Below are 23042 nucleotides of genomic sequence, written 5' to 3'. Positions count from 1 at the left end.
ATGACCATTTCTATTCCCTATATCAGAGGTACATCGGAAAAGATAGCCAATTTATTGTTGAAACATGGCCTTCGCACCACTTTCAAACTTCATGTCAAGCTGTCAACTCTGATCCACTCGCCTAAGGATAAACTTCACCCTTTAGCACACCCAGGAGTGTATAAAGTTCCGTGTGACTATGACTTGGCCTATTATGGGCAAACAGGAAGATCAGTGAACATCCGCCTGGAAGAACATGAAAGATACATTCGCTACTATTACTATGGCAAGTCAGGACTGGCAGACCACGCTTTGGACACTCCTTCACACAGGATTAGATGGAGGAAAACAAATGTGCTATTTAGGAGTCGTTATAGATCTGAAAGATTATTTTTGAGTCAGCAATGGCTTTGAAGAATTCTCCCAACCTTAACAAATATGGTTGCATTGATTTGCCAAAAATTTGGGAGACGGTTATCCTAAGAAAAACTCCTGGATAACTGCTGGTTTTTTTTTTTTTTTTTCTCGTTAGAGGGGCGCCAAAAATAGGACTTTAGATCTTTTGTCTTTTGCAATTATATTGTTTCACTCACTCACTGTCGTGTTTACATGTGTGTTGTGCTCCGATGATGCTGAGTTGAAAATCAGTGAAATATAAGCGTTAATAAAACATCATTGTTGATAAAAGTGTTTGTGGTGTTGTTAATACCGTGAAAAATAAGTCATGAATCATTAATGTATAGATTGAACAATAATGGTCCAAGGATTAAACTCTGAGGTACATCACTGGTCACCTTTAATCTGGCAGATTCGCATCGACCGTATACCACTTTTTGATCTAAGAGCCTTAATCCTCCTGTGTCCTCTGTAACACACTGTCTGAAGTAGTTCTCCCTCTGGGGAAATTCATTTTCTTTTCTTCGGGTTGCCATTTCATTCTACTGTATATTGCCAGAATTAAAATCACCCTTTTCCTCTTTGCTTGGCTAATTTGCTATACGTTACCATGGCCACTACCCTCCACATTACCAGATCTATAGAACATCCAACAAGGTTATTCATTCTATTCACCTCTATCTCACTCCATACTGCCACTATTTCTCATCTCTACCTTGTATGGTCATAACTCTTTTTCTATCATCAATAGTACTCCATTTTACCCTTTTTATCTTCATGAAAAGCATCATACCTGTCCATCTCTATTCCTGTCAGGATGTTATCATCATTCAACCATATCTTACTTATTCCAACAATTTTTGGGTGAAAGAACTCAATCGATGCAACCATTTCATTTCTCTTGTTTCTAATACTTCTAGCATTTATATACAAACATAACAGCTCATTCCTGGATCTATAACAAGTTTTACTGATCATGCTTATTAGATGTGACTTCTCCATAATTTCCTCAAGCCATTTCTTTTTCGTCATATTCATCCCAGAACTTGCTTCAAGTCCAACTGTTTTCCCCCACATCATCCCCTTACCTTTTTTTCTACACGTGAATTCACTTTGAGTGCCATTTCTCATGCTATGTTCCCTTGTCCACTCTTGTTTCCTTGTCATCTTGCATACTTGTTCTCTTATTCTCTACACTCATGCTACCCACTTCTCTACTTTAATCTTTTTTTCTCCTTATTCTCTCTCACTCTTCACATCACTTCTTACTTGCTCAAATTCATTCTCTGCACTCATTTCTCCAATTTCTGGCAGCAGCCTTTTTAAATGACTCAAACCAAACCATTCAAATCCAGTTCATCGCTGTTATTCACTCGTTCAGTTTGTCCTTGGAGCTCATTCCACACATTATGAAAATGAGCTCCCTCTTCACACATTTCCAATAACATATCATTTATAATCCTTGCTCTCCACATCATCTTATCACTGTCATACCTTAACAATACACTAATTACCTTTCCTATCACATTATTATCTGTTATTCTTCTCAACAACCTCTTGATATGCAGTTAAAGTCATTTTTTCCTACTACCACTACCAACTGTTTTGCTCGCTTACTCCTCATACTACACCTCAATCACTCTATTCATTTTACTTCCAGGAAAACAATCCTTGTGCTTCTTCTCATTCACCCCACCTCTAATAATCAAATCCCCATACAATGCCACTCACGAGTCTTTCATTACCTCTTTTATACTAACATTATTCATTTCCATCTTCTTCACTCTTCCAAACATATCTACAATTCTCTTCATTTCACTTCACATGTGCTTCCTCTCTCTCTCTCTCTCTTGCCTCATCTTCACGAACTCAGCTTTCAAATCTTGCATCATTTTTTCATTATCATTGACTCTCGCTATCTCACAATCAGTCACGCAAGTTAGTTTGCCCCTGTGTGTCTGTTCGCCATCTTACCATTAATTGTGTCCTGTTTTTCAACATCATTATCGCACATTTTATCACCAATCACACTCTTTTCTTCACTATCAATTTCACACACCTTCATGACATTCACACAGTCTTCCTCAATAATTGTTTCAGTTATGACACCACATTCCTTACTCTGATTTAAACAAGTGCTGTGGTCTATCAGAATATTGCACTTCGTGCATACCTGCACTCACTCTGTTCTCTTATTCAGTCTCTCCACATAAACATCTGCAACATCTTCCCCCCCCCCCCTCCCCACACTAATACACAACTCTGTACCCATGAAAACCCATGCCATTCACTTTATTTGTGTTTCATGCCAACCTTGGCAATGATCTGCCTTCACAGCTATTTTGTACCAGAGCATTAAGAAGTGATTTCAAGGAATGCTGCCTAAAAATTTTAATCATAGACTCCGTTCTACACTTAAATATTATACAAGGACACGTAATCTAAAAATTAGATAATATTGTCACACAATAAATATAAAATGAACTTATCTTGTTGCAGCCTACACAATGACCAATGTCTAACACTTATCACCTAGTGGTGGCTCCTACTAGGGATTTATACAGTTGCTAAGAAAGAGATAATTACCTGAAACAGCATGTCATAGAGAAGAAAAGGGGATGCTGGATCTGGTAACAGCATCAGAAAATATATCCATAAACAAGGTAGACAATTTGTTTCTACTGGAAGAGAGTGACCATGCAGTCTTGTTCTGGGAAGTTGCTAAACATGTGGAATTCTCTGTCAAGAAATGGTTTATGTTGAACTATAAAGCTGATAATTATGACAGACTTGGGAGGCATCTTGGAGTAGTGTAATGTTTGAGAAACTACTAGAATGCTATAGCAGAATTCTGCTACTAGAAAGAATGGCAGCAGTTCATGAGAAGTCATCAGGAATTGTTTGTGAGAAGCAGTATCAGACTGCATACCCATGGTCAAGAGGATAAACCAAGTGGGGTTAAATAGATGAGTAGAGATATAAAGCAAGAGCTGCAAAAAAATAAAACATTGTTTATGACATATGCATTTTGTACTGCTCATGGGTATGCTAATCACTTTTTCTTTAAAAGTCAAATCAGATTATGGCAGGATATTAGCTAAGAAGACCAATGTAAGTCCAACAGTCTTTTTATTATGTAGCCAGTAAGAGGAAAATAACTATGGAAGGATAACTTTAATCAATGCTGATAGTAGGAAGGTTACAGGGACTAAAGAAAGAGTTGAGTTGCTGAAGTGACAGAGACTCATGTCAAAATTGAAGGTAGATGAACAGGAGGTGTTCAGCATATTGAAAAATATCAATATGAACAAAGTGGGAATGGATGGCATGTCAGCTCGTGTGCTATAAGAATGTTCAAAAGACTGGCAATGCCTCCGATGAAGTTGTTCAATCTATATCTCAGCTCTGGCGAGTTTCCAAGAGAGTGGAAAGAGAGTAAGGCATTTCATAAAGGTGGCTCCAAGACAGAAGTAATAAATTACAGGTCAATTAATATCCCAGGAGTGGTTGTTGAAGTATTGTAAAATTTGGTTAAAAGTAAAATCCAACAGTGGGTGGATAGGGACACTATACTCTATGGTGGGCAGTACAGCTTTGTAAAAAGTAAGTCCTGCCTTAGTAATTTACTCACATTTTATAATACAGTGACAGTGGAATTAGATAAAGAAACTGACTACACTGAACTTTGTACTGTTGCTGGACTTTGCAAAGAATTTGACAGACCATCACACAGAAAACTATTACAGAAGTTAGAGCAAATGGGAATGGATATGAAGCTTGTTGCGTGGATAGAGGGGAGTGGCCAACAGGCAGACACCAGAGAGTGTTATATGGCAGAGTGGAATCTAGGAGAATGAGAATGACTAGTGGAGTACCTCGGGGTGTTCTGTACTAGTTCGACTACTCTTTAATTTGTATATAATAATATAGGGAAAGAAGAGGATGGGGTTATTCAGTTGTTTGCTGATGTTGAAAAACAGGAAGGTCATATGATATAGATATCCTGAGGATGATTTAAATAAATTTGTATTGTGAGCAAAGGACAATGATTGCCAATTTAATATTGCAAATGTGAGGTGATACGCTGTGTATAATATTGACAGTACCGGGTTTCAGGAAATTGATGAGGATAGGAACTTGGAGATGATGGTTAACAAAGAGTTGAATTTAGAGGGCACATTGCAACAGATATTAAAACAGCTCAAGAATTCTTGGATATTGAAAAAGACACTAACAAGTAAAGATAAGGTGGTTATTATCCCTCTTTATAAGGTTATGATTCGGCTGCATTCTGACTACTGTACACAGATTTGGTCAGCTGGTTTTTTGGGGATCAGAAGATGGTAGAGAAGATCAAAGACAAGTGACTAAGCTGGTGATAGGTTGAAGGTGTTTGAGTTGCAAAGTTTAGTTGATAGGTAGAGGCAGAAAAGAGGAGACAAGAGAGAAACTTATGAGTTTAAGAAACTTATTAGTGGTTTTATAAAATTGGCACAAAGGAAATGTTTAAATACATGAAGAATATAGAGTACTAGGGATCATCCATGGAAATTGTGTAAGAGTGTGGTTAGTATGGATATGTGAACTAGATTTTTTGCATGGAGAGTGGTGAATGAATGCAATGGATTACCGGAATTAGTTTATTATTATTATTATTACATGACACCTCCAGGGTGTCCATGGACTCATCGAGTAGTTGTGAGCGCTCTGGCAGCGAATCGATGTAAAGAGAGGTATGAGAGGTATTCTGTGTTTAAAAGTTGGTGTGGATCTCCCACAATGAATCTAAGGACTTCTCAATGATACCATAATAATATGAACAATATTACATTAACAATTTTAGTGCATTATATACTCAAAATGTCACTTCAAAATTAGAGAAAAGAACTGTACATTCATTTAAATTTGAGTGATTGGGCAAATATGTTGAGATTGCACCATCAAAGAACAATATACAATTTGCACATGGCAAAATATTTAGATATGACAACAATATCTAAATATATGCTCTTATAGAAATATTTAGCATGCAAAGTACAAGATCTTTTAACAAAGATGTCATCACCAATTTTAGAAGTATCAAATTAAGAGTTTGTGGCTTGTGACTTTTGCTATCGTAAGCAGAGGCAACTATACACATTGAATATGAAATTGGAAATCTGCGCACAAAATGTTTTTCACGTGCACATGGACCAGAAAAAATTGGAGATAATATTGCCAGATGATTATTGAACTATATATTTTTTGATTATTAAGCATAAGTAATTTTACTCTTTTTGGAAAGAATTTAGTATATATATATATATATATATATATAAACTCACTGTCTTTTTCTGGAGGTAAAGTTGCCATTTCTTTTCAGGAGGAAGGCTAAACATCTCCTCCTTTTTTGCAGCAGTAAGATCAAGTTCTTCCTAGAAACAAAAAATTGAAAAATTAACATTTTAACTGACATGAAAGATCATGTAGTCCAACTGTGAGCAATTTTCTCCTAAAATTTTGATCTTGCTTTATTTATTACATCATTATGATATTTATTACATAAAATATTGTTCTGATATAAGAAACAGTACTTAACCAATCCCTCCAAAAAAAAAAAAAAAAACACTCGATTCAGTATCATATTGTTATATATAAGTATGCTGCAAATAAATTATGGAATCAAACTGATTATTAAACAAGTATTGCTGGGAAACTTATAATGTTTCACAGGAGCCACAGACAGTATTATTGTCTTGGGAATCTGAATGAACTGTGTAGTATGTGTAATATATATGAACTAAGGATATGATAGAAACTAATACGTTACTAAAGGGATGTTATGAAGAAATTTTTCAATACATGGGGAGTATGGGTAAAATGAAAGGTCACACTTGCAAGTTGTCTAAGGGTGCAGTTAGTAAGGGTGTGCAGACTATGTTCTTTACTTGGAGAGCGGTGAATGAGTGGAATGATTGTCAGAAGTGGTTGTGAGTATCCCAACAGTGAATAGGTTTATGGAGATGTATTACAGGCATTGTGTTAATGGATAGAGTGGGTCTCCTGCACTGAGTCTTTTGACTCCATGGAGTACAAATAAAAATTTTAATAATAATAATTAAAAAATAGCTGCATTGAAAACTAATAAGCTACTTAGGAATATCAAATTTTGGCCTAATAATCACATATTACATAAGGAACAGCTGCCAAAAAATCTGATATTAGAATAATTAATTGTTTTCATTGTGTTTTTTAAGTTGTTATTATTATTACACCTTCCATTGAGTTGGCAGACTCTTCATGGGAGGTTCATTCAACAGACAAATCTATCATACAGAATCTTAAAATCCTTAACACTCCCTGCATTAACAACATATTCCAGTAATGCATTCCATTCACTGACTATTATTCTCTTTTTATAATACCTTCTGGATTAATCCAATAAAATGTCCTTATTAACTTAAATGTCTCTATCATATTAAATAATTTCCTCCTATCCACTAAACTCTGCAGTCCACATTTCTTCAACCTCTCTCCATAGCCAGCATTCCAAAGTTCTGATTTTGTCTTAGTCATTCTTTTCTGGACCCTCTTGAATATTTATACATCGCAATGAAAATCCGGTGACCAATTCTGAGCACAATAGTCCAAGTGGGTCTGACCAGCTCTTTATACAGTGGCACAACCACCTCCTTCCCCCTACATGTAAGAGTACTTTGTATCATAGCCACACTATGATGTGCAGTCTCTGCAACATCTGCAATATGCCCTCCAAACTTCAGTCTGCTGTCTTCCTAAAGGAAATTAATATCAGTGATGCTACTTATAATTCTCCCCAAATTTGCATCATCAGCAAATAGCTAAAGATCCCCAGTCAACCCACATGATATATCATTTACAAACAAGTTAAACAGCAGGGGCCCACAAACAGAGCCTTGGGGCACTCCACTGCTTACTCTCTGTTTTTGAGACACTACTCAGTCATACACAACTTGCTAGAATTGTTCAGAGAGCCAATCTCCAATTCATCTAACCAATATATCCTCTATTCCTATCATCTGTAGCTTGTACACCAACTTATCATGTGGTAGTTTATCAAATGCTTTTGCAAAGTCCACCAGTATCATTGTATATAATAGTCCCTTATCTAACACACTTGTCACCTTGTCATAAAATGCAAGAAAATTGCTAACACAAAGCCTACCCTTTACCAATTCATGCTGACCATCATAAGGAATACTATGTCCATCAACCGAATCTTTTATTCTATTCCTAACCAATCTCTCCAACACATTGACTACAACTACAATTATACAGACTAGTGTAAAATTGGAAACCTCTGCCCTAGAACCATGCGTGTGGAGTGGTACTATTTTGCAAGTCACTCTGCTGCCACGACTATCATTCAGTGTCAACCTTCCATAATTATTCTTTCTCTTGCTTGCCATATAGCAGAAAAATTCCCTGGAATTATCTTTGTTCTGACAAGCCAATCTCCTCTCATACTGCACCTTTTCTTTCTTTACCATGTTCATCACCTTCCTAGCCTGCACTATATACTCTTCATGGATCTGATCCCCACCACCTGTCTTGCACCTTCTCCAAAGTATTTTCTTTTCCAACACAACCTGCTTGATTTCACTGTTCATCCATTTCACTCATACTCCATTTACTTGCTTAACCCTTTTTATGCAGTTATATACTGCATGTGTCAGATACTGCCTTATGTATTTCCATGCACTGTCGACATCTTTTCTGCACATCTCATCTACCCAACGTATTGATGCTAGTTGATTACAGAGTTTCTCACAATCACCCACCTTATACTTCATTATACATCCACACATATCAGTTTTTGGCAGTAACCTTTTCTTGTTTCACCACTTCCAAAGCAAGTACCTAATGATCACTCTCACCAACTAACAGCAGTGTCAATACCTCATTAACAACTACATCTTGTGAAATTATTACCAAATCCAAATCACAAAAGCCTCTAGTTGCTTCAGTCACATGCTGCTTAAGATACTCATCCCCAGGAAATTCAACATCATTCTTCTTGTTCCCATATACTATCTCCTCCTTCCATTCTATATTCCTGTAATTAAAGTCTCCCATTATGAATACCTTCTTTTTTACATTCCTAGCCAAACTGCCTAAACATTTCATAATCAGTATTCTCTACATTTCGTAGTCTATAACAGCATCCTATCAGATATACTAGCCTGTTAATTTCAATTTTACACTACACAGATTCAAAATCTGTGCATTCTCAATTTCCACACTTTGTGGACACAATTCCTCTACAATCATTATCAGCTCTTTTGATCTTTTTATCTTTCCAGAAAATATCTCCTTCCATTTCTATTTCTGATATCACATCATTCTCAGACAACCAAGTTTCACTCATACCAATTAGCTTTAGACATATTGACTCAATCAATATGACAAACTCAGCTCTCTTATTTCGAATCCTCCTTACATTTGTATATAAACATAACAATTCCTGTGTCTTTGAGGCCATTCTATCAACACCGACATTCTCTATTCTAGCTACCATACTGCACCTCTCTTTGGTTTAAATAATAGCTTTTTTAAATGCACAACACCAAACTTATTCAAATGAAATTCATCAACTTTAAATCATTCCAACTTTCCTTCAAATTCACTCCACAGATTTTCAAACTGAATTCCCTTTGTTTCACACAGCTCAGCCATCTTGCTATTCATTATCTTTGCTCTACTTCTCAATTCACTATTGTCATATCTGAGCAACATGCTAATAACTTTTCCAACAATACTATTATCCTCAAGTCTCTACTAACATTCTTTTTTCACCAACTAAGTCATTTGTGCTCACAACTACCACTAATTCTGATACTCACTCTTTCCTTCTCAGCAAATCATCAATTATTTGTTTCATTGTTCTACCAAGAGATTGTATACTTTATTAGGTCATGGCACCTCTAATTATCAAATCCTCATACAATAATATGTGATTATCCTTTGACTCTTTCTTCATAACACTAACTTCATCCTTCTCATTCGCATCAGCCAATCTCTTCCTTAGGTTTAATCTTATCTTTGAGATATTTCATTTCACTTTTCATTTTTACTAACTCTTGCCTAAGCTCTTCTTCTATGGTCCCTACCCTAGCTCCCATTTCTAATCACTCTAACATATCAATACACTTTTCACATAATCAATGCTTTCCTTCTTTTCATTCATTCTAACGGTCCAATAACAGTCTTTTGCATTTTCCTGTGAATGCACGAAGCAATTTTGGCAACACATTCACTAGGAAAAATCCAGGGCAAAATCCAAACCTTCATGTGAAGCTTTTCGTGCTGCTGACATGCACTTCTTTATGGATACCATTTTCAAAAGCAGAAGCAGTAGGAATGAAGTAGTTGGAACAAGCAGAAAAAACACACATTAAACAAACAAACCAAACACTACTGAAGGACACTTGTATTCAACATGATAAAATGTAGTACAATTTAATAAATAGCCACAATATACACTACTTAAAAACACTTTTCTTAGTACAGCTCAAATATACTGCTACATTCACTCACAACTTATAACTTACAAGGTTCACTTATAACGTAAATAATTGTATTACTCACTGAATTTTAAAAGAAATTATAAACCTCATTAGTTTACTGGTCAAAATATAGCTAACATGTTTTTTCTTGGAATTTATTGGTATAAATGGACTCTATGTGTGTGTGTGTGTGTGTGTGAGAGAGAGAGAGAGAGAGAGAGAGAGAGAGAAAGAGAGAAAAAAAGAGAGAGAGAGAGAGAGATGCCTTAGCACATCTGGTAGTAACAACTATAGGATTAACTATAAAAATAACAATGTATTATAAAAACAAGAAAACTGCCCTAGAATTACTCAAATTATGTTTCTAAGCTAAGTTATTACAGCCTAGACCTGTTATGGCTAATAATATAGCATGTATATCATTATTAGTATTATTCACAACCTCCACACTGAGTCATAAGAATCATTGCAAGAGGCCCACCTCAGGCAACACAAAGTCTATCATACCACTCCTTAAACCCATTGACTGTCTGCACATTCACCACCCTATTAGGAAATTAATTCCACAGTACAACCACCCTCCATGCAAAAACACTTCCCATTCACTTACTCACAATCTCCTTTCACAACTTCAAGGAATGACTCTGTCTTCATTTCTTCCCCATGTTCTACTACATGAAAAATCTCCCTACTGTTAATCCTGTAATTACTTCTCAACAGTTTAACTCTCTGAATTATACCAACCCCTTCATTTTCTATCCACCAAAGCCTGCAGTTAGTATGCTCTCAATCTATCTTAAAAGCAGACAGTGTACAGCCCTAATATTACTTTTGTTATCTGCCTCTGTACTCTTTTCAAGGTTGCTTCATCCTCTTCAAATCCTGGTGACCAGATTTTTGCTTAGTAAGCTAGATGTGGTATAATCAGGGACTTATGATAGTTGTTTGAAAAGTTTGGTAAAAAAAGTAAGTTAAACACATTTTTTTGGAAAAAAATCACCTTTCTTTCTCAACATGGTCTCCATCGAAGTCTACACATCTGGTCCAGCAAGTTTCCAATTTTTTCATCCCATCTAAAAAGTAGGATTTGTCAAATTGTGCAAAATAGTCATTGACAGCCTTGATGACATCCTTGTTCGATAAAATTTTTTCCCACTGAGCCAAATTTTTAAGTTTGGGAACAAGAAGAAGTCACACGAGGCCAAGTCCGGAGAATACGGTGGATGTGGAACCAATTTGAACCTCAATTCAAACAATTTTGCCATTGCAACAACTGATGTGTGGGACAATGCATTGTCTTGATGAAAGAGCACTTTTTTGTGCATCAATCTTGGCCATTTTTGATTCAGTTCTTCTTTTAAATGGTCCAACAATGATGCATAATAGACTCCTGTTATTTTCTTATAACCAAATAGTCTATCATGATAATTCCTTAGGAATCCCAAAAAACAGTGGCCATCGCCTTTCTAGCTGACAAAAAGGTCTTTGTTTTTTTGGGTTCTCTTTCACCAGGCATTGTCCACTGTTTTGACTGCTGCTTGGACTCAGGTGTGTAGTGGTGGATCCAAGTTGCATCTACAGTCCCAAATCAATGCAAAAAATCCTGCAAATTGCAATTAAACATTGCCAAACACTGCATTGAAATGTGTTTTTGATCAACAGTCAACAATCGTGCCACCCATCAGGCACACAGCTTTTAAATGTGCAATTTTTCGTGCAGGATATTATACACCCATTCAGTTCAGATGCCTACAATCTCAGTAATCTCACACACTTTCACTCAGAGGTGTTCCATAACGATACCATGGATTTTGTCAATCATTTCCTTTGTAGTGACCTCAGTCGGGCGTCCAGAGTGCACTTCATCTTCGATGAACTTATATATATATATATATATGTAGAAAGTTTTTTAACTTGAGTATACTATGTTTACCAAGCAATTTTATAAGCTAGGTTTTAATCCTTTTTTCCAAGTAAGCAAACAGACAAGTAAGTCAAGTTTGCACCTGAACATAGTTCAGGTCTGAGGCAACTTGCGGTAAAGGTGGAGTAGGGGGAAATACTAAGGAAAGTGATTGGATCTTCCTCCACCTTTACCACGAGTTGCCTTAGACTTGAACTATGTTCAGGTGCAAACTTGACTTACTTGTCTGTTTGCTTACTTGGGAAAAATGATTAAAACCTAGCTTATAAAATTGCTTTGTATATATATATATATATATATATATATATATATATATATATATATATATATATATACACAAACAAAATTTTAAAAAAGTTAGGAAAGATTAACTGATTTTTAGGAAATTTAACACGTTCGCTGCCACGCTACTTCGGCATAGTCTGTTCCCGTACGCCGAGCAATTTCACTTCTTCAAGGTCTGTACAGTAATCTCGTTGCCGGCGGTAAGCGTCCTACAAGTATACTCGTAGTTGGCTTGTGCAGAGCATATACCTTCTATGAGAATACACAGTTTTGATGCTAGCTCCACAAGCCAAGCATTTTCACTTCTTCAAGGTCAGTACAGTAATCTCGTTGCCGGCGATAAGTGTCATACTAGTATGCTCGTAGCTGGCTTGTGGGGCTGGTTTACCAACTACGAGTACTCGTAGTTGGCAGCGAACGTGTTAATGACCTTTTTTAGTTATCTTACATTAGCTACTTAGCTGGAGCCTTTTGGAATTGTCAGTTATTGTTCTATCAGCTTTGTTGTGATATTCAGTCAGGTGAAAATTATACTAATAAATAATATTTTATGTGGGTTAATTCTGGTATTATAAATATTTAAATATGCCGACTCACAGTAATTCCTTTTTGAAACACAAACAGGGATGATATGATAAAGATGTACAAGTAGGTAATGGGTTGTTATAGGATTAACATTGAAGAGGTTTTTCATAAAATGGTGGGAGACTGGGGGGGAGAACAAAAGGTCATCCCTGAACACTATATAAGTAGGGTGTGAACAAGGGAATGAGAGAAGATGAATGATTGGAATACATTGCCTGAGAGCATGGTGTCTGCAGAGAATCGGAATGTGTTTAAGACACAGTATGATGAGCTGTATGAAAAAAAAGGGACTTCCTTGATGAGTCTTTGATTTCATGGGCTCTTAGGATGATAATAAGAATAATTATTATAATTTATATGAGCACTTAATGGAGTCAAAAGACTCATCATGGGAGACCTACTCTATTCATTAACATAATACCTATCATGCATCTCCTTAAACCTATTCAACTTTGATGCAATCAATATCACCTCTGGCAACTCATTACTAACTCATTACTCATTACTAACTCTTACTAACCACGCTCTTAGAGCTTCCAAGTGTGACCCCGATGACTACATGCATATCTATAGTGGAGTACAAGAGGACCAGAGAGCAAGAGCAGGAGTATCAATGATGATCCACAAATCCCTTAAAGACAACATCAATAACTATAAATACTGAAATGAAAGAATATTACAACTCAGACTGAAACTTAACAGAGGATATCTCACGATTCTTGTATTATACACTCCAGAGGAGGAGAGAGAAGAAGAAAGTTTGGACTTCTGTATAACAATATAACAGAAAAAATAAACAAAAATGATATGTTATTACTGATGGGTGATTTAAGCTTTCGTGTAGACAATATGAAAATCCAAAATTATGCTATTATTATTATTATTATGGGTATCTCCATGGAGTCAGTAGACTCATTGCAGAAGACCCAAACTAACAAAACAATATCTGTCATGTCATATCTCTTCTTGAATTCATTTACAGACAAAGAACTCACAACTAAGTCAGGCAATGAATTCCACTCATTCACCACCCTCCAGGCAAAAAACCTTGTTCTCACACCCTTGTTAACCACATTCTTCTTTAATTTCCAGGGATGACTTCTTGTTCTTCCATGACTATTGCACAGCTGAAACATTTCCCCTGCATCAATCCTATAAAAACCTTTCAGTAATTTAAATGTTTCTATCATATCCCCTCTTCTCTGCCTATGAGAATTGCCTCTTCTCTGCCTATGAGAATTGCCTCTTCTCTGCCTATGAGAATTGCCAAGAAGGTGTCCTAAGAAATTACTAATTATATGAAGAGCCAAAGGCTTCAATTCGGCGACATGATAAGACCTCAATAAAGGTTGAAACCGATCTTCTCTCATAGTGCAGAACAGTAATACAGCTCCTAGGAGCTAAGTTCACATTATGGGTAAATATCAAGAATGGTGATCGGAGCTTGCTCCACCCTTATTATGAGTTGCCTCAGTTTTGCACTACCAAATGGGTCAGATGTTGCAATATCCAGGTATTTGCTTACGCTTGGAATCGCCGAACTTTATATAGTTTCTATATTCAGCATTAAACTCTTTGAGTTTCTTATTCGATTAAGAAACAATATGGGATATAATATCCCTTAACTTAAATAAGTTTATGTCGCCGAATTGAAGCCTTTGGCTTCATATAATTAGTAATTTATTAGGACACTCTTCTTTAATTTCCAGGGATGATCTCTTGTTCTTCCATCACTATCACACAGCTGAAACATTTCCCCTGCATCAATCCTATAAAAACCTTTCAGTAATTTAAATGTTTCTATCATATCCCCTCTTCTCTGCCTATCAATCAACCTCTGCAATCCACAAGTTCCCAATTTATCAATGTAGGGAGCATTTTTTACATCACTCACCAACTTAGTCACTCTTCTCTGAACCCTCTCCACAGCCTCCTCATCTCCAAGGAATCCAGGTGACCAGACCTGAGCACAGTAATCCAAATGTGGAAGTATCAATGCTTTATAAAGGGGAATAATAACCTCTTTATCTCTGGATGTCAGTGTGTTCCTCAACAACCAAGTAATCCTAATCCTACGTGCAATCTTGGACACCTAAGCAATGTGTCTCCTGAACTTCATTTCCCTATCTACCAACACCCCTAAGTCCCTAGCCTCATCAATCTCTTGGAGTACTGTTCCACCAATGTAGTACACATCTGGTAATCTTTTAATCCCAAAATGCATGACTTTACACTTTTCCACATTGAACTGACATCCATTACCTTTTGCCCATTCTACCAGGTTATTTAAATCATCCTGCAAACTTTAAACATCAGCTTGATTTTTTATTGCACTACCCAACTTTGCATCATCAGCAAACAACTGAATATCTCCCTTTAAGCCATTTCCTATATCATTTATATACAAATTAAACAACAATGGCCCAAGCACAGAGCCCTGAGCCACACCACTGGTCACTTGCCTCATTCTGGACTCTGCTCCTCCATACACCACCTTATGGTATCTCTCCCTGAGCCATTCTCCTATCTATATCACCAATTTAGTATCCATTCCCATCTGCTCCAATTTGCGTAACAATGTTCCATGGGGTATCCTGTCAAAAGCCTTAGCAAAATCCAGAAATACCACTGTGTAGCCAGTTCCTTTATCCAACTTAGATGTCATTCTATTATAAAAAGTTAATAGATTGCTAAGGCAGGATCTGCCTTTAACAAAATCTTGTTAGACTCTATAGAGTATCATTTCCTGATCCACCCATTCTTGAATTTTGTCTTTAACCAACTTTTCCAATACTTTGACCACTACTCCTAAGATGGTTATTGGTCTGTAATTAACTACTGCAGTTTTAGAGCCACCTTTATGCAAAAGAACCACTTTGCCTAACTTCTTGGAACTTTAATAGAATTAATAAAAAATAGAAATGACCAAAGATTAATTGATTTCTCTATCTACAATAATCTAAGAATAATAAATACAATGTTCAAACACAAAGACGTTCATAAATTCACATGGTCAGCAAGAGGATCAAAATCTATTATAGACTATACAATAACATATAATAAAATAGGTAGATTCATTCTTGGTCTTCTGATGTTTTGAAATTGAATTAGATCATTATTTATGTGTGACATCAATACAGTTCCCCTCAAGATGGATAAAGTACCTGAATTCATTAGAAAACCGAGAACTTCGATTCAAAGTTAGCTCATTATCTGACTTTGATAAAAGAAAACTATATCAGCAAAAAATGATGGAAAAATTACAGCAACTACACTCAGATGACTCTATTAATGAAGAGTGGAATCATCTCTGCAATATTTTAGGAGATTCAGCCCGAAAAACGTGGGAATGAAAAAACAATGGAAAAGAAAAAAAAAAAGGTCTTTGTAACTGGGACCCAGAAATTAAGAAAATCATAGATGAAAAAAGGAAGGCCTATAAAAAATGGTTAAGCACAAACAAAATAGAGGATGAAATTGAATATAAACACAAAAGTGCAATAGCAAAAAGAGAAACATATAAAAGACATAGAATTCAATGGAACAATTTTGCTACCAATTTAGAAAACAATTTAGAGTCTTCCGATGTTTTGAAATTGAATTAGATCATTATTTACGTGTGACATCAATACATGTTTCCCCCACAAGATAAACTTCAAACACAAACATATAAATTTATAAGACACATGAATAATAACCTGAGAGAATCAATCAAGATCAATACCATACCTTTGGAGGACTGGCTTAAATACTATAAAGAATTAGGACAATTGATGACAACCCACTCTCAGAACCATTATCTGCAAATAATTCAACAGACTACTTTATCCTTGAAAATTTAGAGTCAACACTTAAACAATGCAAGAACCATAGAAGCCCAGGAGAAGATGGTATCAATATGGAACTTTTCAAATTTGCTGGAGACAACTTCAGATACAGACTACTAGAATTCATGAATAAGATCCTAAATGGCCAATTACCAATTACCACCAGAAAAGTGGCAAAATGCTATGATCGTCCCCCATCTTCAAAAACGGCAATATTAATGAATGTCAAAACAGAAGCATTAGCCTTTTAAACACTGGATATAAAATATATTCAAGTCTCTTAAAGACTAAATTGACCAAATATTATGAAAATATTTTTGGAGAGGAACCAAATGGTTTCCGTAAAAGCAGATCCTGCACTGACGCCTTTTTCACTCTCAAGTTCCTGATAGAAAAAAGAAAAGAATTCAATTTAGAGACCCATATATTATTCATAGATTATAAAAAGGCTTTTGATAAATTCAATTATATTAAGCTACTTGAAATTTTAAGAGATGATAACATTCCTAGTCAGTTAATTAAAGCAATTTTCAATATATATATATAACAAAAATCAAATTACAGTAAAGATAGCTGCACAAATATGTGAATCACAGAACATAAATGCAGATGTCCAACAAGGATGTAGTCTATCACCACTCCTCTTTAATGTCTATATTAAGAATATTATAAGGGAGTGGAGGGAAACAACCAGTTTTGGCATTCACATAAATAATTACACCACCATTGATGCAATTTTATTACAATATTAACAAATAAGAATTTTATTCACCAATGACCAGGTTCTAATTGAAGATAACGAAGATTTACTACAGTGAGTAGTCTTTTCATTAAATGAAATAGCAAAAAACATACAATATGGAAATTTCCACTTCCAAAACCAAAGTTGTGGCATTCAAAGGCCGAGACCCAATTAGAAGCAAAGTTTGCGTCACTGATGATATTATAGAATGGGTTAATACCTGTAAATATCTAGGCTACCACTTTATCTTATGAAAGAGAGAAAGACATGGAACATAAAATAACTAATTATATATGAATAACAAAAACTATCAATCAGATATTCAATTCACATTTAATAAACAAGAATAAGAATCCATAACTCAATAGCAAGGTCGATCCTAACATATGTTTCAGAAGCCTGGACCATAACTCAAGCAGATGGGAAAAGACTGATAAGTTCTGAATTAAATTCATGTGCAAAACAGCTGGATATCATAGACTAGACTTCAAAAGTTTAAAGGAACTGAGGTGTCATCTGTTTTAGACTATATCAATCTTTATAGAGTGAGATGGAGACAATATACAGAAAGAATGACTACCCAGAGAGATAAAGAGATATCGACCTCAAGGAAAAAGGAAAGATGATGGCATTTGAAAAGATGGGAAGAAACAAAAACAAGCCACTAGGCCTATTACTGGAAAGGAAGAAGAAGAAGAAAGAATGATGTGATTCTGTCAATGTTGACAATAACTAGGGAATGTTAACATTAATGACTTTCGAATATTAGCATTAACATACATATATATATATATATATATATATACATGATGATTCTTTGCAATATGCTACAGCAGTACTACTTTGGTGAACTGTTGATGGTAACCTCACTTCAGGTAAAGGACAGATAAAAAAATAAAAAAAATATTATTATTATTACGGGCAACTCCAAGGAGTCATTAGACTCATTGAGGGAAGCGCTAAACATCATGTCAAGAATTATCCAACATTTGCACAGTATCTATCATTCTGTACTTTGAACTCATTAACAGTCATGGCACTCACAACAGACTATGGTAACCTATTCCACTCATTCACTACTCTCCAAGCACAAAACCTAGTTCTAACATCCTTGCTAACTATACCCTTACTCAGTTTCCATGGATGGCCCGAGTTCTCCCACCACCACACCTGTTCTGAAAATTTTCCTCTGAATTAATCTTGTAAAAACCTTTCAGTAATTTATATGTCTCAATCATATCACTCCTTTTCTGCCTAATAACCAGTTTCTGTAACCCATACATCTTCAACCTGTTCTCATAACGTTCATTCCATAGACCTGCTACTATTTTGGTCACTCGCCTCTGAATCCTCTCCACCTCCTCCTCCTCATCATCACCAAGAAACTCTGCCACCTAGATCTGCACAGTAGTCAAGATGGAGTCTTATCAAGGCTCAATAAAGAGGAACAATAACCTGCTTGTCTCTGCTCGTCAAAGTATTCTTCAGTAACCAGGTGATCTGATGAGCTGCTTCAGCCCCGTTTTCCATGTGATCCCTAAACTTTAATAACTTAATATAATAATAAACTTTAATACATAACTTAACACTTTGCCACATTAATGTACAAATTAAACAGTAGCAGTTCAAAAATCATGTTACCCCCCATACAGTATCCAATTTCCATTTATCCATTCCTGCATTTTGCTCCTGACCAACTTCTCCAATACTCTGGCAACAACTTCTGATATGCTGATAGGTTGGTAATTTGTACATCAGTCTTGGGGCCTCCTTTATGCAATGAAACTATTTTTCCCCTCTTTCCACCCCCCTCTTGGGACTAACCCAGACCTGAGACTTAAATTAAACAATATGGTCAAGGGCACTGACAATTCCCTCACCGCTTCGTGTAAAACTCGATCTAGTATACCATCCAATCCTACAGCTGAATTCACATTAAGGTTCTGTAATATAATATGAATCTCCATTTCATTTACCTCAGTTCCCATACAAGCCTTTGGCTCTCTTGTTCCTGCAATATCACCACTTGGTTGATATACTCTTACAAAGTGTTCACTTAGTAATTCTACTATTTTGAATGATTCCGTTAACTTCCTACCACTGGCTTTCCTTAAAATCATTTTGCTATATACATTTTTTCTTTTACTTGCAGCATATCAAAAGAACTGTTTCAGATTCTCTTTAGCCTTACTAACTTCCTTTCATAATCTGCTTTTGCCTTTCTTACCTCACTAGTTACCCTTCTGGCCTGTGCCTTGTACTGTTCATGTGCCTGTGGGTCAATTTTCTCCTTAAATTCCCTCCATGATAGTTTTTTTTTTTTTTTTGCAGCTCCAGCTTAATGATGATATTCATTCATTTAACTTCCTCTTGATTTACTCTCCTGACTCTAGGTATGCAGTCTGCCATTAGCTCCTTCAAACACTCCTTTACCACTTCCTATGCACATCCAGCCCTTGCAGTATTACATGCCACAGCACCGATCCAAGCAATCTCTTAAGCTTGTCATACTAACTTAACTGAAATTCCAGATATTTAGCCACCTTCCAGGTCAAGACCATATGATTACTCTCACCAGCTGGTGGTGTTATAGACAAATTCTCAGATGCAATTACTAGATCGATTACTCTTGAACCCCTAGTATATTCCATCACATCTCAGGTAATTATCTCTTAGTAACTGCATAAATTTCATTTCTTTCCTCCCATGTGTCCTTTCCTTTTTCCAATATATGTTCGCATAGCTAAAATCCCCCATAATAATTACCTGCCTTCCACTCACTGAGTCTATTTGCCAATGCATAATATTTCCATCATCTTTTCCATCCCCTGGTCTATAGCAGCATCCAACTGTATATTTTGTTCTGCTGGCCTCAATCAAATACCAGATATCCTCAAATGTGCTATTTTCACTGGCCTGCAGTTCAACTTCTACTCTCTTTGGTTGCAGTTCATTGGCTATCATCAATAACACTCCTCCAAACCATTCTTTTCTCTCTATCCTCCCTGAACACACTATATCCTTCACATTCTATCCCACTATCATACTGTCTTTTGTTAATCATGTCACACTAATAAAATAAAATAAAAAAATAAATAACTTTTTTATTTAAATCTCAGAGATGAAAGGTTGTGAGACCTATAGTACATTAGTACACTGTTGGTCAAGTGGTAAAGAAGAACAATGAACCTGCTGATATGTTTTTTGAACAAATGAAGGTTTTGTCCCCTATGAAAACTGTATAGGGAAGATTGTTTCAGATTACAAAGAAGGCATGACAGAGAAGAATGAGAGGTGAGTTTAGTGTGTTTGCAGCTGGACAATGAATGAATACCAAATCTCATGTGTTTATGAGTTTCGGGGGAAGTAGAGAAGTGGTGTCAGCCAGTTTGATAGAACTGCACCCATGCAAATACTTGCAGAAGAGGCACACAGCAAAACCTCAATGGCAGGAATGTGGTTTTTAAGAGAACGGTGATCATTTAACTGAATCGCCCTCTTCTGGACAGTGCCAAGCATATGCAGAACTGCTTTTGGTACACCACACACCATGTTAGTCATTAATGAACTGGTGATCTGATCCACAATACACAGCTTCAATCAAGCAAATCAATCCTACCTTCCAATGGAAAAACTATTTCCATAAACAGGACTCTGGTGTGACAAGTATTATTGCCTTATATGAATATCTTTCCTAGTTGAAGGAAATGCCAACTAGACCTCTGGAGGCAGATGTCTTTCCATTACCTAGTGAAACACCACTGTCCTGTTTATTGGAGATGTGAAGTGGCTACTGATATGTTTCATCTCCAAAGTAAGGTCTCCAGTTTCTGTTTTTCCCACTTTCTTCTCATATACAGCATTCATCAACACACTGATGTTAATGAATTAGGATATCTTGTCTATTGCAGGATGTCCTCCTTGCTTATGTGTCAGAGATTTACTCTGCAAATTCCCTTACTATTACCCTGGGATCCAGATGGATGTCCATCCTAGCACTTAGGGTTGTACACCAAGGAGACCCTCCTATTTTCTTCAGTTGTGTCATTGATGAGTTTCTTCACTTTCTTCTGAGCCATATTGGTTACTCTACTCTCTTGACACAACCACTGTTAATGCTATGACATTTAGTGATGATCTTATACTCATAGCCTCTATTAAAGAAGGCTTGCAGGAACTCCTCAACTAAGCAGTCAACTTCTTTCAAGTTTGAGGCCTAAACATTAATGTGACAAAGTCAGGTACACTTTTTCTTGTTGCCTCAAGTATAAACAAGAAACTGAATGTATCTCAGTTCTGAAGGAGTGGATACCTCTTTACAACACTGATCATAATCATATCCACATATGATTATGATTATGATCATAATCTCCTTTTCTATAGGACAATTTCCTCTCAGCTAATCTCAGCCTCATACCCCATGGCATTATCAAACCCTGCAAAGAGCAATGACTTCTGGAATTTCTATGCCTCTTTTCCATGATGAGATTACTATTTCTTCGCTCATCATAATATACTCTGACCAAACAATTCTTATTAGTATGTGTGTCTTTATTCTCACTCCCCTGCAAACCACTGGCCTCTCTCCAAATAATGCTTCTCAAAAAAATGTGCTTTGTAGTACATGATAAAAATACAGCATATATTCAATAGCTGGAGTTTGTGACTAGAACCATCCAGTAGCCTACACCACAGCCTAAAACAAATGTAAGAAAATTATCAACAAAATCAAAGCAGATTTCATAAGAGCCAAATGCAATAAGCTTGCTCTGTGTTCAAATGGCAGTCAAACCTTCTAGTCCCTCACTAAGGTTGTTGGTAAACTTCTTACCATCCTTGCTTTCACTTCTTTCACATCCTGATAGTAGAAAGTAACATCACCCAAAGATAAGGTGGGCCTTTTTTCTTTTGGCACAACACTTTTCCTACACTTTTCTCATAGATGACAAAGATAAATCACCTCCTGCAATACCAGGAACCTCCTGTTCACTGCATATCTCTTCTGATCTTTTGACAGAAGGTAAAAGTCCAGATGGCATCCCTCGAGATGTGTTCAGAATTAACACTCATCCTGTATTAACTATAGAAGCTGTCATCTACCCAACAGCAGGGAAGAAAGCCATCAAACTATCATCCCATTACTCTCACCTTAGTACTTTAGAGAGTGATAGAGAGGATCATCAACAACTAGCTTCTTCACTATCTAGAGACCACCAAGTTAATCAGTGATCACCAATATAGTAGGTGGATAAGAGAATAGCTGATGGACAGATATCAAAAAGTGGTATATGAAGGAGCAGAATGCAGGATAAAGCAGGTGACTAGTGGTGAAACTAGTCATTAGTTTCACCACTAATGGTGAAACTAATGACTAGTTTCAGTTTCCGTGCTAGGACTACTACTACTGTTTAATTTGTACATAAATGAGACAGGAAATAATCTGAAAAGAAATATTCAGTTGTTTGCTGATGGTGCAAAATTGGGGAAAAGTAATAGTTAATTAAGGCAATGTAAAGAGCTTGCAGTATGATTTAAAGAGGCTGCAGTATGGACAAGAGGTGGATCATGTTGTAGGTAACAATGTAAATTTATCATTTTATCCTATAGTAGGTTATTAGTCCTCTTAAAGAAAACTATATGACATCATTTTATACTTGACACTGACAAAGTTTATGTCAAAATGCTTCACACAAACTAACATTAGAACAAACTCAACATCAGCTGATGAATGCGAGAAATTTCTTGCAAATCCTCAGGACAAACATTTTACAAAATAAAAT

At 36.1% G+C, this 23042-nt stretch overlaps 1 protein-coding gene across 1 annotated transcript in view; it reads right to left on the bottom strand.

Annotated features, from left to right (window-relative positions):
• Positions 1 to 23042, bottom strand: part of LOC150105113 (disheveled-associated activator of morphogenesis 2-like) — a 575640-nt gene that overhangs the window by 510908 nt on the left and 41690 nt on the right. The window contains exon 3 of the mRNA XM_090396160.1: positions 5700 to 5789. Within this exon, the coding sequence (XP_090252286.1) occupies positions 5700 to 5789 (90 nt within the window). The remainder of the gene's footprint in view (positions 1 to 5699; positions 5790 to 23042) is intronic.

Source organism: Typopeltis vanoorti, chromosome 7 (genome assembly GCF_054136105.1).
Source record: "Typopeltis vanoorti isolate ZY-2024b chromosome 7, IOZ_Tvanoo_1.0, whole genome shotgun sequence".
Classification (NCBI taxonomy): domain Eukaryota; kingdom Metazoa; phylum Arthropoda; class Arachnida; order Uropygi; family Thelyphonidae; genus Typopeltis; species Typopeltis vanoorti.
This window is presented reverse-complemented; position numbering and strand designations above follow the sequence as displayed.